This window comes from Rousettus aegyptiacus, unplaced genomic scaffold (genome assembly GCF_014176215.1).
Source record: "Rousettus aegyptiacus isolate mRouAeg1 unplaced genomic scaffold, mRouAeg1.p scaffold_m13_p_8, whole genome shotgun sequence".
NCBI classification, from domain to species: Eukaryota; Metazoa; Chordata; class Mammalia; order Chiroptera; family Pteropodidae; genus Rousettus; species Rousettus aegyptiacus.
This window is the reverse complement of record NW_023416311.1, coordinates 30,542,752-30,557,739: the sequence shown is the minus strand read 5'-3', so window position 1 is coordinate 30,557,739 and position 14,988 is coordinate 30,542,752. Positions and strand designations below refer to the sequence as shown.

The 14,988-nt window shown below is 48.0% G+C and overlaps 1 protein-coding gene across 5 annotated transcripts; it reads left to right on the top strand.

Annotated features, from left to right (window-relative positions):
• The first annotated feature begins 85 nt into the window (after nucleotides 1-85).
• CPSF4 (cleavage and polyadenylation specific factor 4) lies at nucleotides 86-14,960 on the top strand. Of its 5 annotated transcripts, none has more exons than XR_004952541.1 (8): nucleotides 92-343; nucleotides 2,783-2,833; nucleotides 4,963-5,115; nucleotides 7,119-7,214; nucleotides 7,604-7,697; nucleotides 9,359-9,431; nucleotides 10,994-13,624; nucleotides 14,009-14,960. XR_004952541.1 is itself a non-coding variant. In XM_036225713.1 (8 exons), the coding sequence occupies exons 1-8, from the start codon at nucleotides 241-243 to the stop codon at nucleotides 14,075-14,077; spliced, it is 810 nt and encodes a 269-aa protein (XP_036081606.1). In that variant the 5' UTR covers nucleotides 93-240; the 3' UTR covers nucleotides 14,078-14,960. The 5 variants fall into 5 exon arrangements, 4 of the variants coding, with proteins under 4 accessions (XP_016014492.2, XP_036081606.1, XP_036081607.1 ...); XM_036225713.1 differs by having other exon boundaries at nucleotides 93-343; nucleotides 10,994-11,164; XM_036225714.1 differs by having other exon boundaries at nucleotides 94-343; nucleotides 11,069-11,164.
• The last annotated feature ends 28 nt before the right edge of the window (nucleotides 14,961-14,988 follow it).

Sequence of the window (14,988 nt, the reverse complement as noted above, 5' to 3'; positions counted from 1 at the left end):
CTAGCGGAGCAACCCATACTCCATGTTCGATTGGTCCGGTCTGAACGGGAGACGGGCAGGCGCGGGCTCCAGGCGCTCCCGGCATCCCTCGGGCGGCGGTAGTGGCGGTGGTAGTGGCGGCGGCGAGGTTAGGCGAGTCGAGGCGGAGGAGGACAGTGTGCGGCGGCCGGTGGCGGGTAGGGGTGTGAGGGCAGCCAGGTACTCAGGGAGAGCCGGGCCGGTGGGGCCGCCGCCGCCGCCATGCAGGAAATCATCGCCAGCGTGGACCACATCAAGTTCGACTTGGAGATCGCGGTGGAGCAGCAGCTCGGGGCGCAGCCGCTGCCCTTTCCGGGCATGGACAGTGAGCGTGGGGTGGGGGGACGGCGGGTGAGGGTCGTGACCTACTCACACCTGGGACCCTCCCCATGGGACCCAGGACCCTTTCCCCTCGGTCTTGGGACTAGTAGTACTCGGGAGCCCCCTTCCTCGGATCTTTGATTTCCTGGGGCTAGTTTAAGGCAGTCTTCAGGAGGGCAAGACCATGTTCGGCTGTTCCAATAATTCTTGAAGGCGGGTGTCCGGGATTGGAAAACCTTCCCGCGCTCCCACACACTTTCCACCTACAGAAAAGTACTGTATATCCCACTTCCCCACCTCCAGCTCCCTACCATGAGCTGCTGCTTGCTTTCATCAAAACTGGACCGTTGGAGGAGTCTGGCTGAGGGAAGAACCACCTCTCCCTCTCTGTAAGAGATCCCAGTTAGACTCATTCCTGGGAGCGTAACTCTCTTTATCTTGACCTCAGCTCTGGGTCATTCATCACATCCAGGCATCTGCCTGAGTTCCCTTCACTATTCCCTTTCACATGGTGGCTCCTGGCTTCCTCACCCCCAACTTAGAATGTCTAGCACTTTAAAAGAAACCATCAGTTTTTATATCTTCTCTCCTTTAGAGACACAGTTGAAACCTAATACTATAATATTAAAGCTTAGGGGTTATTGAGTTCAATCAACAGATGGGGCACCTGAGGCCTGGGTGGGGAAAGGGACTTGCTAAAGACGGACCACTCAGTGTATGGTGAGCCAGGTGAGCTCTCCAGTGTTCTTGACCTGTTCTGACTGTTCTTGGGCTCTCTCCGATAACTCAGAGAAGTATAGTCCTTCTTTTTCCTCTGGTCCTGTGGGGTGGACGGGGAGAGAGAGTCCCCCTGCAGCCTCATTCCCCTCAGGTGGCCAGCCATACTTCTCATGCATGCGTGACCTCTGCGTTGTCTCAGTTATGTTGACGTTTCTGTTCAAGATATCGCTTATACCCAAGAGATATACTTAAAACAACCTTCTTTTATATATCCACAAGCACCGTCTCCACTGTACATATCTTATAAGCAGCTGCTCAAATTTAGATACTCTTTTACCTAACCTCAAAACATGTGATCTCTTTGTGCTTGTGCATGCCCACCACCTTTACACAAGTGGCCTTCCCCTGTGTTGATGGCACTTGCTTGAGGCTGTGAAACCATCCATGCAGGGCAGCTCTTTTCCTCTCACCCTCCAGCCTGGGAACACATACTTGAGTCTGCGAGAGCAGGCACACTGATGAGGGGCCCACTTACCTCTTCTGAGGGAAGGTCAAGGACATGCCTTGCCATGGGTGCTGCCCTAGCTTCAGACTTGGTAGGCTTCCTCAGCACTCAGCCTGCCCAGGCCAAGTTCAATTTGTTAAAGCCTGGGGAGGCCACAGTCCTGTCCTTGCACTTAATTTTCTTTTTAGTTTTGGAAAGAACTGTTCTGCACTAAAAGCGTATTCTTTTATCCTGTCTGCCTGAGACCCAGTCCCCAGGACTGTGGGCTTCTAGCTGTAAAGAATGAAGAAAACAACCTTAACCTTTTTGTGTGTGTGTGAGACTTTTCAAACTTTTTAAAATGCAACTGAGTGACACCCCCAGAACTCCCAGTTCCATAGCCTTAAGTCTGGTCCTAGCAAAATCTGCCCGTTCCTAGAAGCCAAGGAATCCTTTGCACGTGAGCAAGGAGAGGCCTGAAAGTGACCTTCAGAGGTGCTGTCTTTGGGTTTTCAGCAATTCTAAAATGCTTGCCCATAGTGAAAACTGTGTATGAAACCTGAGGTTTATTCTAATAGCCACTGCAGTTGACTTCCCAGGCTCCTTGGAACAGCCTTTCTGCCCACTGACTTCTACTGTGCTCACTCATCCTATATTCTCTTGCTTCCCTCACCTGAACCAGCTGCATCTGGGGAAGCAAAAGACTGCTCCTTTAATAGTGTATCGGTGTTGCATATTAAGAGCAGTCCTCCTTCTGTGTCATCAGTTATGCTCTTCCCTTCTGAATAGTATCTCTTTCTGGATCCTGTCCTGCCTCAGAGTCCCTGTTCTCTTGTTTCCTGTGAGATCATTCCTTCCCTCTGCCTCATGTTGAAGTGCCCAGGAATTAGCCCTCTGGAAGGTCTCAGCATAGGGTAATTAATTTCTATAATCTTGTGCTCCATCCTTCTTCCCCTACACATTCCTAACTTCTCAAAAACATCTTTATTATGAGGCTCTCAGAAAGCCCTGAGTAATGACTAGTCTTACCATATATGTCTCATTTTGCAGGGAATGACTGAAATAAGCAGTCTTTTTCGTGCTTGGTCAGGCTTTCTAGTTGTGTTCAAGTCTGTTTCCTGTACCATGAACACCTCATGAATTAAAGGCTAGAAGTGTTCCCTCCCCATCTTCAGATGCCACCAGTAGCAATTGCGCCTTGCTTTATTCGATGCCTCTCCTTTTCTCTCTTTTCTACAGAGTCTGGGGCTGCTGTCTGTGAATTCTTTTTGAAAGCTGCCTGTGGCAAAGGTAAGAAACTCTGGCTCCTTGATGTTATCCCTGAGGTGCTTTCCACCATCCTGTCCCCTACGAGACTTGTAAGCCATCAGGTCTCTGGCTTACATTGCTTTCTGCAGACTAACAATCCCTAGATGCAGCTCGTTTGGATAGCTAGGAACATGATGGGGTATTCTGCATGAAACCAAAAACACAAGATAGAATCTGGCTCTGAATCAGCCTTCTCACCTCACTTTTCCTGGGTCCACAAGCTAACCTATGACATGAACAGAAGCCCCTAGCACTGAGATGTTCGGGAAATTTCTCAAGGTCACAGAGTTAAGTGGTTGAGCCTGGTGTCTGAACCCAGGCTTTTCTGATTCTACAATCTACACAGGATCACTGTCTTCTGTATCTTCTCATCAAAAAACCCCATGATAGTCTGTTCATACTAACCAGGCCCCAACAAAGGCTGCATGAGCTAGACTATTCACTAATTCCTAGGGAGGAGTATCGCTGTGTATGACCTTATATGCCATATATAAGTAGGCAAATTTATTTGGAAACTAAATTTTAATCACAAGCTTGAATAAGGAGCATAGAATTAGAGCAAGGTTGGCTTTAGTGGCTGATTTGGGCAAGTTTTGGTTCATTGATTACTGAAACAATAGGCCTGCCAGGTAGGTCAACCAGATTGACCTCTGGCTATCTAGTTTGAACATCATCACTCCTGGGCTCCTGGGGTTGTTCGCATGTCCTTGCTTGTTAATTCTGCCTTTATGACCTGCCACCATCTGTTAGTAAGCTGTTCTTAACATGGGTTCTATGGCTGTCTCTTTGTTAACTAGTACAGTAGCCACTAGCCACATGCAGCTATTAAAATTTAAATTAAAATTAAATAAAAAAGCAGTTCCTCAATCAAACTAGTTATATATCAAGTGTTAAATAGCCACATGTGGCTAGTGGCTGCCATATTAGCATAAATATAGAACATTCCTATCATTGCAAAAAGTTCTCTTGGACAGGGCTGGTCTAGATCTTTCACAGTCACAACCTCATTCTGGTCAGGCCTTCCCAGTAGTCCCACCAGGCCACTATTTAGAAATATGACTTTTCTATGGTGTGTCTCTGTCCCATCTGCGTGGATGATCCCTCAGGTCCTGCTGTAGAAGACAGACCTCCCCCAGTTTGTATACAATGCTTTTGTTCAATCCTATAGTTGATCTTTCTTAGTTTTTAGTTCTAAGTGGGCACTTTTAACTAAAGATGGAGCCTGCCTGGAGTCTACGCTTCTGCTGGTGGTCCTCTTTACCTTCTATCTTTTAGGGCTGTGTTTCCTAAACCCTTGTCTTTCTTTAACTACCCCTTCAGTTTTTGCCACATCTGTATACCACTGGAACTATTCTTTAACTAAATTAATAAACTCATGACAACATGGGTAGACCTAAAGGGTATTATGCTAAGTGAAATAAGTCAGACAGAGAAAGACAAATACCATACATGTGGAATCTAAGACACAAAAAAATGAAAAACAAAACAGAAACAGATTCACAGATACAGAGAACAAACAATTGGTTGCCAGATAGGAAGGGGTTTGAGGGCTGGGTGAACAAGGTAAAGGAATTAAGAAATACAAATTGATAGTTACAAAATAGTCACAGGATATAAAATACAACATAGGGAAATAGTCAGTAATTTTAATAACTATGTAGAATGCCAAGTGGGTACTAGACTAATCGGGGGATCACTTCGTAAATTTTATAAATATCTAACTGCTATGCCGTACACCTGAAACTAATATAAAATAATATTGACTGTCAACTCTAATTGAAAAAAATCAAAAATTAAAAAATTACTTAAACCTACACACCCACACACACATTGCCCTTAGGCTTGTTAAGCCCCTAATCTTACTGTGAAATCATAATTTGGTGTTGTAGTTAGATTTTATCAAAACACTTAAAATACATAACTATTTTTACTTAAAATGTGTACCCGTGTCCTGCCTAAAATCATGTTGCCTTCTGCCGAGGGCAACCAGGACATACTGCTTTTGGATGCTTCAGGGAGGTGTGGGGTGAAGGTACCTTGGCTCCCACAGGCCCAGTGTCCCTGGGCTCAGGGCTGTATCTCTCCTCACACCGCCATGTCTTCCTTGGCAGGGGGCATGTGCCCATTTCGCCACATCAGCGGCGAGAAGACAGTGGTGTGCAAACACTGGCTTCGGGGGCTGTGCAAGAAGGGGGACCAGTGTGAGTTCCTGCACGAGTATGACATGACCAAGATGCCTGAGTGCTACTTCTATTCAAAATTCGGTAAGGCACTTCAGATTGGTAAGGTGTGTCACCAGGCCCCTGCCACCATCCACACACACACACCCAGCATCAGTAGCCCTGGGGAGGCTCCACTGAGGACCAAGACTGAGAGGTGTTAAGCAACTGCTCAGGTACCCACAGTATCTGCCGCTCACATATTTCCAGATTCAGATGAGAACCTTACGCATTTCCCTGAAACCTCAGCTGGCTCCTTAGTTATAGGAAATATGTTTATTCTCTAATAATCCCCATGTCTTTGTAGTGCTTCAGTTTTTTGAGCAGTTTCAGGTACTTTGGGAAGTTGACGTTAATGAAGGTGTCCCAGTAGGTGAGTGAACAGTGCATTTGGCTGGAGGCCTTGTTTCTGCCGGAGTCAACCTCCCTTAAATCACCTTTTTCTTTCAGTGTGGTGACTGAGTGCCCCCCCTCCGCAGGCCCGAGGTAGTTCTTTCTCTCTGGAATATGGTTCCAAGTAGTAGTTTGTCTGTCCTAAATAAGAATAGGAGGTCTGGGGGGCTGTCGTCTGGTGGCAAAGAGTTCTGCTCTTTATCTTGAAACAGATTGCCTTGATCCCTGCTTAGACAACACATGGCCTTAGCTGTCTTGAGTGAACTGCATTGAGAAGTGAAGGCAGGCTGAGGGTAATGGGGTTGGCACAGGGCTTGGCTGAGCTGCTGTGCTCCCTGATGGAACTAGAGCCCACTGGCTCTCTGTTCTGGGCAAGGTTGCCCAGGAATAAGCCCTGTTGGTCAGGACAAGGGTAGGCTCTGGCCCCAGGCCCTGTGCAGGAGCCTGGTGAGTTTGGAAGCCTGCCATATTCTTCAGTGGGCCGAGGAATGCTAGACACTGCTGCACACTTTCAAAGCACTGTTGTCAGTCCAACAGGCTTAGCCTGCTGGCTTTTTAATGATCATCGTGGCTTTTTTTATAGAGACAGCACAAGTTGAGAAGTCAGAGCATAGATAGAAATAGGACTCGAGCTTCCCCTCTGCCCGTGGCAGCACTGGAACCAGCACTGGAAGGAAGCAGTAGCTTCTCCATGGGACCTTTCTCCCATCTTCCTCAAAGTCCCAGCCCCATGGTGCTTTTGCTTTAGTGGCCCAGGGAAAGAGGTGCCTGATTTGCCAGTGAGACAAAGAGAATTATTCATGATAAATGCTCTGAAGGAAATAAACAGTGATGGAACCACATGAGGAAATCACTTTTAGGCAGAATGGTTGGGAGGGCCTCTCTGAGGAGATGAGACCTGACCTGGGATCTGAAGGCTAAGCAGAGGCCAGTCTTGGAACACTCGGTGGACCAGTGTGTTTGGAGGGGAGGAGGAGACTAGGTATGGGTGGGCTAGACCATGTATGGACTTAGGGTCTGAGAAGGAGTTTGCATTTTCTCAGACTGGCCTTTCATGTGTAATGTGAATTGGAAAGGGCAAGCATGGAGTTGGCCAAACCCTAGTTGGTTGAGTCACTTGCTCCCTAGAGGAGCTATCATAAAGGCTTTATTGTGTTCTAGCACAGGGACCCAACCTTGAGTTCCCAAATCTTCCCTACTTTTGTCCTAAAAGATAGACTCCTCAGACCTTTCCCTTTTCCTAGCTAGCAGATGTGAAGAGCTGATCAGAGTAGAAATTTCCTGGCCTCATCTGGTATGTTTGCATATCTGAGCACATAATGGTGTCCAGAACACCCCCTTCAGGTGAGAGATGGAGCCATGAGGTATTTGATGAGTATATACCCTATACCCGGCTCTGTTAGTGTTATTGACCCTCATGACAGCATGGACACATACGAGGGAAAGACCTTCACAGCACATGTACAGGTCAGGAAACAGGCTCTCATATAGTCTGCCATGAGTCTCAGGGTTTGCCAGGCCAGGACTGGACACCAGAACCACCTGGCCCTCTTTGCTGCATAGCAGGCTCAGGCCTTGGGAAAAGCCAAGGTGGGTCTGAGTCTTGGGAGAAGCAGAACTGTCCCAAGTGGGGACATGTCTGGGTTTCCCTGCAGGGGAGTGCAGCAATAAGGAGTGTCCCTTCCTGCACATCGATCCCGAATCTAAGATCAAGGACTGCCCTTGGTACGACCGTGGTTTCTGCAAGCATGGTAGGTATTGTAATGGCTGGGCCCCCTGGCAAGAGCCAGTCCTCCCTTCCTCTGCCCACATTACCCTCTTCCTATCATGCCTATTCCAGCAAAATCTGATGTTAGGCATTTTGGGGTTAGCAAGGCTTTTTCATGCCTTCAGCTCACTTGATCCTCCCTAGGGTCCTGTGTGAGCTGCATTCTCCCCTGCATTTTTGATAAAGAAGCTAGTATTTGAGAGGTTGTGTGTCCTGCCCACTGTCCCCTGTAAATAAGAGTCAACGCCAGTATTTGAAGCCCTGCTCTTGCTCTTGGCACTCCAGACAGTGGTCTGGGTCTGACTGGCAGAGGGGCACAGGGGCAGCCCTGAAGAGGGAATGGTCTCAGTAACCTGACGCTTGGCTCCGCAGGTCCCCTGTGTAGGCATCGGCACACACGGAGAGTCATCTGTGTGAATTACCTCGTGGGATTCTGCCCAGAGGGACCCTCGTGTAAATTCATGCAGTGAGTTGCCAGCCCCTATCCCCTCAACTCCCACACTCCTCCTGCCCCAGGCCCTGCTGTCCTCTACATCTTTCCTGGGTCCAGTTGAGCTTTGGTCACCAGTGATGTCAACATAATTCCTGGGATGAGTGGACTGAGGGGAGAGGGACCCCTGCTTTTTTCTGAGCCCAGAGATGGCTCTGCCTAGACCTTTATTGGGTCACAGCCATCTGGGAATCTGATGAAAGCTGTGGGCCCTGTTCTCCAGTAAAACTCAAGCACACATAGCCTTGCATATCATTTAGGGCCTTCAGGTTAAGAACTACAGTTTCAAGGCCTCCTATGTGGAAGTACTAAGCTTGGAGTTTCCCACGTACTAGTTCATGTAACTCAAGTGTTAAAGAGAATGTCCTCTTCTACCCATGAGAACACAGAGGCTTAGAGCTCAACCACTGGACAGAGTCCCATGGTGGTAGGTGGTGGTACCTATTCAAAGGCAGGTCTATGAAGCCACGTTCTTGCCCAGCAGGTCTCAGCACTCCTCTCCTGGGCTTCAGAGCACATCTGTCCCTTTGGATGATTGAGGGAATGGAGTGGTACTGGGACCAGAAAGTAGTCTCCCTGTCTTGTACTGCCCATACACCTGCACTGCCTACACCTGTACAGGAGCATAGTGTCTTGGGTCACTGCCACACAGTGGGCAGGTGGCCAGTGCTGCTGATCTGGTCCCACTCCCTTGATGAGAGCCCAGGAGCACACAGGTCGCCCAGGAGTTCCTGTTTGTGGGGAAGTCAGGCATGTCCCCTGAGGAGTCTGTGTTGTCAGAGGAAGTCTGGCACTCAAGTTAGACCCTGCAAGGAAGAGTGTGTATTAGAAGGGGCTCCCGGGCACAGAGCCCCTCATGGAGCAGGCACGTGATTTCTAACAGTACCAACACTTTATCTTCATTATTACACATATGATTTTCTGTATCTTTCATTTTTAACCTGAAAGCTGCTTGATGAGAGGATCAAGGAAGCAATATGAAAGAACTTAACTGTACACTGCGGCAAAACAGTTATTTTTATGGATTTTACAGCTCAGCTAACAGTGTTACCTTTTCAAGATTTATATATATTCTTAAGGAAAACCACTGAGCCATTAAAGCTTCGTTATCATAAATTCAGTCCTAATAGTGATTTAGTTTTTTATAGGTTACTTTTAGAGTAGATGGTAAATTATTTAACATTATATTAAACTTTTCATATCATGAATTGAAAACTGAAGGAAATCATAGTATTTTAAAGTATGACCTCATAGTCTTAATTTGTCCACAGCAAACATTGTCTGTGTATGGTTGCCAATGTTTGGTTTATAATTTAAATATTAAAATTTCTAAGTTAAAAAAATTTTTCTTTCTTTTCTCTGAGCAGCACTTCCCCCCACCCCCAGGTCTCAGCCAGGTTTAGGCAGACCTGGGTCTGAGCCCAGGCATTCTGTTCTCCCCACTGTCCTGTAGCCCAAGAGGCAGAACTAAGAGCTAACACCCACCCACATCCAGGTGGTTCATACTGCTCTGTACTTGGGCAGAGACTGGCTGTGATTTTATGGGGGCCAGAATTTGAGAACACTGCTTGGCCTAGCTCCTCTTTCATCTCTTCTCTTTCTCTTGTTCTCATCCCTTCTGGCTGCTGGATGACCAGCCCTCGATTTGAACTGCCGATGGGAACCACCGAGCAACCCCCACTGCCTCAGCAGACACAGCCTCCAGCAAAGGTACTGTGTCCCGGCCCCTTCTTGGCTTTATGGCACTGCTGGCCCTGGCAGTGCCCTTGTAGCAGAGAACTCAGCGCTTGCATCAGTGTGTGGTCTGCCATAGACCCAGCTAGAGACCTTGTGAGAGGGCTTAGAAGAAGGCGGGATAGGAGGGAAGTCAGTCACGCTGAGTTCCAGCAGAAAATTCAGGAAGCAAAGCAGTTGCATCTCCCTCTAGAGTTGGAACATTGTCTGCTGGAGCCGAATGCCCACTTGGCTTCTCTTCCCTTGCCTGGAGAGTGCCTTGGCAGCTCTGCAGTGCCTGCCTTGGGAGCCAGAGTGGAAGGCAGCATGGATACCACACATCTCCTGCTCTTGGTTCTTCTGGTTAAGATCCTTCCCCTTAAAACGGAAACTGGTGCTTGTAGAGGGAGGGTCGTCCCTGAGGTACCACAGCTGGGCCAGACAGGTCTGGGAGCAGAACCAAGGCTGGCTGGTTCCCTGGCCAGTGCCATGATCGCTTTGTGTAGATATTCCCAACTTTAGGGAAGGCTGGGAACAGGGCTGAAGGACCATGGCTTCAGTTTTCTAGACAAGAGGTCCTTGAACCCAGCAGTTGGCTGATTCTCCTTCAAGCAGGAGAGGAAACTGCCATAGACAAATGGGTTCAGCAGCACCCCCAGAAACCAAAAGTACCTGGATTTGGTTTCAGGAGTGGGAGATTAGGGTCCCAGAAGAAGGGCTGGCCAGTGTTTTACGCAGGGTCTCAACAGACTGAGGAAACCTGCCTACTGAACTTGAAGCCTTACCTCTTATGTGGTTGGATTCTGAGCCCGTTGCCCAAGCCCCACCCAGCCCTCAGTGTTAGAGGCTGAGCAGCCAGGAGATACGGCCACACTTGCTGCAGTGACCCCCCACCCTCAGGAGGTTGTGGGGCAGATCAGATAGAATTCCTTGTCAGCAAAGCCAGGAATTCCTTGGTGTGAGTAGAGCCATGACAACCTGGAGGTTTCTAGCTTGGGGTTCCTGCATTTATGGAGGCCAGAGCCAGGAACCACTTGGTTGGGAGGTGGCCTTGCTGTCCAGTTCCCATTCCAGGAGCCCCCGTCCTTCTGGAGTGGGGACTCCATGACTCCTTAGCGGAGGGCCCTCCCAGCCCCTAGACTACAGGTCAGCATGTCAGCCTCCAACTGTTTTTCTGTGACTGTTGCTCGCCGTGTAGGCTGCTAAACATCTGGCTGAACCAAGCGTTCATCCTGACCTGAAGCTAGAACCTCAGAAACAAAAGTAAGGCCTGCTCATGCCCTCGCCCCACTGCCCCAGAGACCTCCTTGTCTCTTTGGTGTTTTGTTTTCTACTTTTATTTTTCGTTTCTGTGTGTCTGCATGGTATTTTTCGGGCAGCAGCTCCTGCCATCATCACCAGATGTTTCTTTTCTGCCTGCTCTCCTGAGCGGGGCCACCACAGAAGCCCTTCTTCCTTCTGGTTATGCGGGAGCAGTCCCGCCCTCTTTTCCCGGCCCCATTAGTAGTCTGCGTGCACGTGTTTTCCACAGTAAAACCGTGTTGTGTAACTCTTTCCAGCAAAGTAACAATCCGCCATTACAAAGGTCGTCCTCCTTGATCCAGTTAACGAGTCAGAACTCTTCTCCCAATCAGCAGAGAGCCCCACAGGTCATCGGGGTCATGCAGAGTCAAAACAGCAGTGCAGGCAACCGGGGACCCCGGCCGTTGGAGCAGGTCACCTGTTACAAGGTGAGTCTTGGGGCTGGGGCGTGAAGAAGGGTCTTCACAGTCAGTGGCCATTCCCCAGATAGTTAATTTTCAAAAAATGAAAAATCTTCGTTTTTGCTGATTGTAAGAATAAAAGTGGGCCATTCTGGTGGGCTAGCAACCATCCTACTTCCACAACACACCAAGGCCAAGTGAATGATTAAACACACATCATTGACTGAATGGAGTGTACTTACAAGAATGGGAGGGAAATCTTTCATAGACTAGGGACAAAGTGGGAGCATGAATCCAGGGACAAAAATGAGCTGTGAAGCCTCTGGCTGTTCTCAGATCCTCCATGGACTCACTGAAGGGAAAGAGGCAGCTTTAGGCCCACACAGGAAGGAATCAGATTAAAATACCCTTCTCGCCCCCTACACACTCTCTCTCTCTCTCACACACACACACAAAATAGGACACTTAGGGAAAAGTAAACTTTTTTAAAAAATTTACTAGGAAATTTGTGTGAAATTCTTGGCTCAAGATGGGAAGAGGGAGGAGGGCAGTCCCTTGAGAGTATAGGCACTGGCAGGCTCTTCCGTGAATTTGGGCCTGTATCCATGCCCTTAGTGAAGGATAAAAAGCTACAGCTTTCTAATCTAAAACAGCTCCTGGCACCTGGCTCTTTGAGGAACTTATTCTCAACCCAGATCACACAGAATTCCTACAGCTAGAGTTCTAAAAATGAGTTCATGATTAAAAATCACAAAACTGAAAGAAACATGCACCTTTAAGTGGGTTAGCAGAAACAGCCTTACAAAGACTAGACTCAGACTTCAGACTGGGAATTGTTAGACAAAATACAAAGTTATTACAGGCTTTTTGTAACAACTTTTTGATTACTTAGAAATGTTTATGCTATAAAGTGAGTGTCCCTTACTCCCGCCTTTCCTAAAATAGCCACTTTTATCCGGTGTTCTGTTCTCATGCTTTTGGTTTTGGTACCCCTTTACACTCTAAAACCCCTAAGGACCTCACCTGGAAACTGTTTTTCTAAACTTTTATTCACGTAAACACAGGATGGTATGTTTTAATATAAATAGGGCCCTTGTATGTTTAATGTTCTATACTTTTTTTCTTTGGATTATAGATCACTGTATCAGTATTTGTAAATCTAATCTTTTTTCAATGACTGCATAATATAACCACAATTTTTTTTTGCCAGTTCTTTGTTGGTAGACAATTTATAGTTTTGCTGCTAAAAACAGTACTAAATCTGACACTTAAGACATTTGTGAGCTCTTATCTTATGATGTCATTAGCATCCATGCTTACAAGTAGAAAGTCTGAGTCAAAAGACATAAAGTGTTCATAGAAAAGTGGGGCCACTGAGCGCTCCCACAGCCATCAGTCACTGAACGCCTTCTCTGCGCCATTTCTGCTGAGGAAACAAAGGCTGCTGCTGCTCTTTCCTGGGAGGGGAAGGCAGGTGCCCAAAGAGACTAAAGTTAAAATGGTATGTGGATTCAGGAAAGACCTCATATTTCTGAGCCTGAGCCCTAACAGGTGAGGGGAGAACAGAGGTAGGTGTGAAGTTGAGGCAAATGGGGGTACCTACACTATGTAGAGCAGACAGCTTCTGACCTCTTAGTTCTCAAGTGCAGTGAGGAAACTTAGGTGTCCTGAGGGAGCATACCTGTCATGTTGTTCCCTGCAGGACTGTTCAGTAAGGCTTCTATGAATCAAGCTCTTCTAAGTCCTGGAACTTTAGAATGATGGGGCGGGGACCTGCCATCCTTTTCCCAGGGGCTTCACAGTTAATATTAAAGATGGCTTGTGAGAATTCTGGATTCCCCAGGAGCAGCTGTGGAGGCTGAGGGACATGCCAAGTACCATGAACAGACCCACGTAGTCGCTCCCTCTGGTCTTCACATTAGCCAAAGGACTAACAGGCAGCTATACAGGCCACTCCTCCACACAAAGGTCACACTTACAGATCAGACAAGGGACAGAGTAGCTAAGAGTTCTGGGTGGTGACCAAGTAGAGCCCATGTTCCAGGCTGAGAAAACGGACTGGGAGGACACTGGATCGGTTAGTGCAGAGTGGGTGCTTTTATACCCTTTGGACTCATTCAGTGCTTGAGGCTGCTATTCACTTTCTTCTTGAGTTCTGCTTGAGGAGCAACAAGAAAGAATGAAAGAAAGCTAAGTCAAGGACTGGATAATTTTGAGTTCAGACAAATCAGGGCTGGTGCTAGATATTTGAGGTGATTTTACCAGGTCTGTTCACCCAAGTCTAACCATTGTCCCATCTCTCTGATCCTGTGACCAAAACCTGTCCCCAGGGGTAGCTTAGGCAGGTGTGCAAGAGGCCAGGAGGGAGAACTCTGGGTGCAGCCTACCCTGTGTCCACAGCAATGCATTCCCCACGTTGGGGGAGGAGCCTGGTGGCTTCTGTTGTTCCCTCTCAGCTCCAAGGAGTTCCAAAATGGTGCCTCAGAGGTAAGTGACCAGCCAGCCATGCAGAGGGACTTGGTCCCCAGACAGGTGGGAGAGCTCCAGTGCCCTGGGCTTCTCTCCATCCTGCCACCCACAGTGAGCCCTTCTGTGGGCAGGCCTTGAGTGCCCAGCCAGGCCAAAAGCTCCCTACTGTGTGCTCTCAGAGCATCCTGGCCACAGGAATCTTCCATTTACCAGGTTGTTGGCTGCAGTTTCTGTGGCACCATACCTTCTGGATCTCCTTTTCCCTCCTATTTGAATGAAAATCTGTACCACTTGAGAATTTCAGAGTCCCTGTTCCCATCCTTTGCTGGGTGCTGCTGTAGTTGAAAACTGCATTTGAAAATGGTGTTTGTTTTTGTCTCCTTCCCTTCCTGCTGTTTGCAGTGTGGTGAAAAAGGACACTATGCCAACAGATGTACCAAAGGGCACTTGGCCTTTCTCAGTGGACAGTGACAGCAGCTGGAGCCAACTCAGAGTAGCCCAAGGGGCCTTGCTGGGGACCACTCCCAGCCATCCTTGGGAGCGTGCGTTTAACTGTTTGATGTCAGTGTTGGTGCAACTCTGGCTGGAGCTGACAGGCACACTGGAGTTTATCATTCTGAGGGGCTTACGTCTGTCATTCCCTATCATTTTGCTGTAATCTTTTTTTAAAGGGGACATGTGTTCCAGTTCTGTCCAAGTCAGCATCATGTTTGCCTAGGTATCAATACCTCCTGTCTGGGACTCCCTGAACACCATCCTTTGGGGAGGAGAGGAAGTTGTGGGGAAGGGCTTGTGCTAAACAGTTCTATGTGAGACAGCCCTTCCCCCCAGGGCCTCATTAAACACCAGTTCTTGGTGACCCCATGGACTGGTGGATCATTAAAACTTCAGTCAGGCCATGCCTGCGTCCTCCATGTCCTGCTGAATGCAGAAGCTGTGCCTATCAATGTGATTTGAATGAGGTAGTCCTTCAGGGCAAACAAGTGAGCTTGTTGCTTAGCTTGGTCCTTCCTGCTTCAAGGTGGCAGCAATTGAGAGGGGTGTAAGGCTCTCAAGTGTGAGGGTCTTTTAACTCTGGGCTTATTTTCGTGGGGAACTTGCTTGACAATGTTTAAGGTATACCTTAAGCTGGAGCCACAGACTACCCTTCAAATAGATGATGCAGTCCATCTGTGCACCTACCTCTGCTCCATCAAGTGTCTATACTGTCACTCAGACCCTTGGCCTATGGAGACCACCCTGCCCTGAGCCTGGAAATGTGAAACCATCACCTGGAACCTACTGGGCAAGTGGGCCTACCGAAGTTCAATTACAAGAACAATTTTTATGAAGTTGATTAAAGCTTGTTTTTTAAGCTGTGTCTCATTACTTCAGGGACTCCA

Excerpts from the sequence above, each read along its gene's own strand:
- CPSF4 (XM_016159006.2), top strand. The coding sequence starts at position 241 with ATGCAGGAAATCATCGCCAGCGTGGACCACATCAAGTTCGACTTGGAG. Across the intron at positions 344-2,782 it reads GCCCTTTCCGGGCATGGACA|AGTCTGGGGCTGCTGTCTGT; the intron begins GTGAGCGTGGGG and ends TCTTTTCTACAG. Across the intron at positions 7,698-9,358 it reads CCCTCGTGTAAATTCATGCA|CCCTCGATTTGAACTGCCGA; the intron begins GTGAGTTGCCAG and ends CTGGATGACCAG.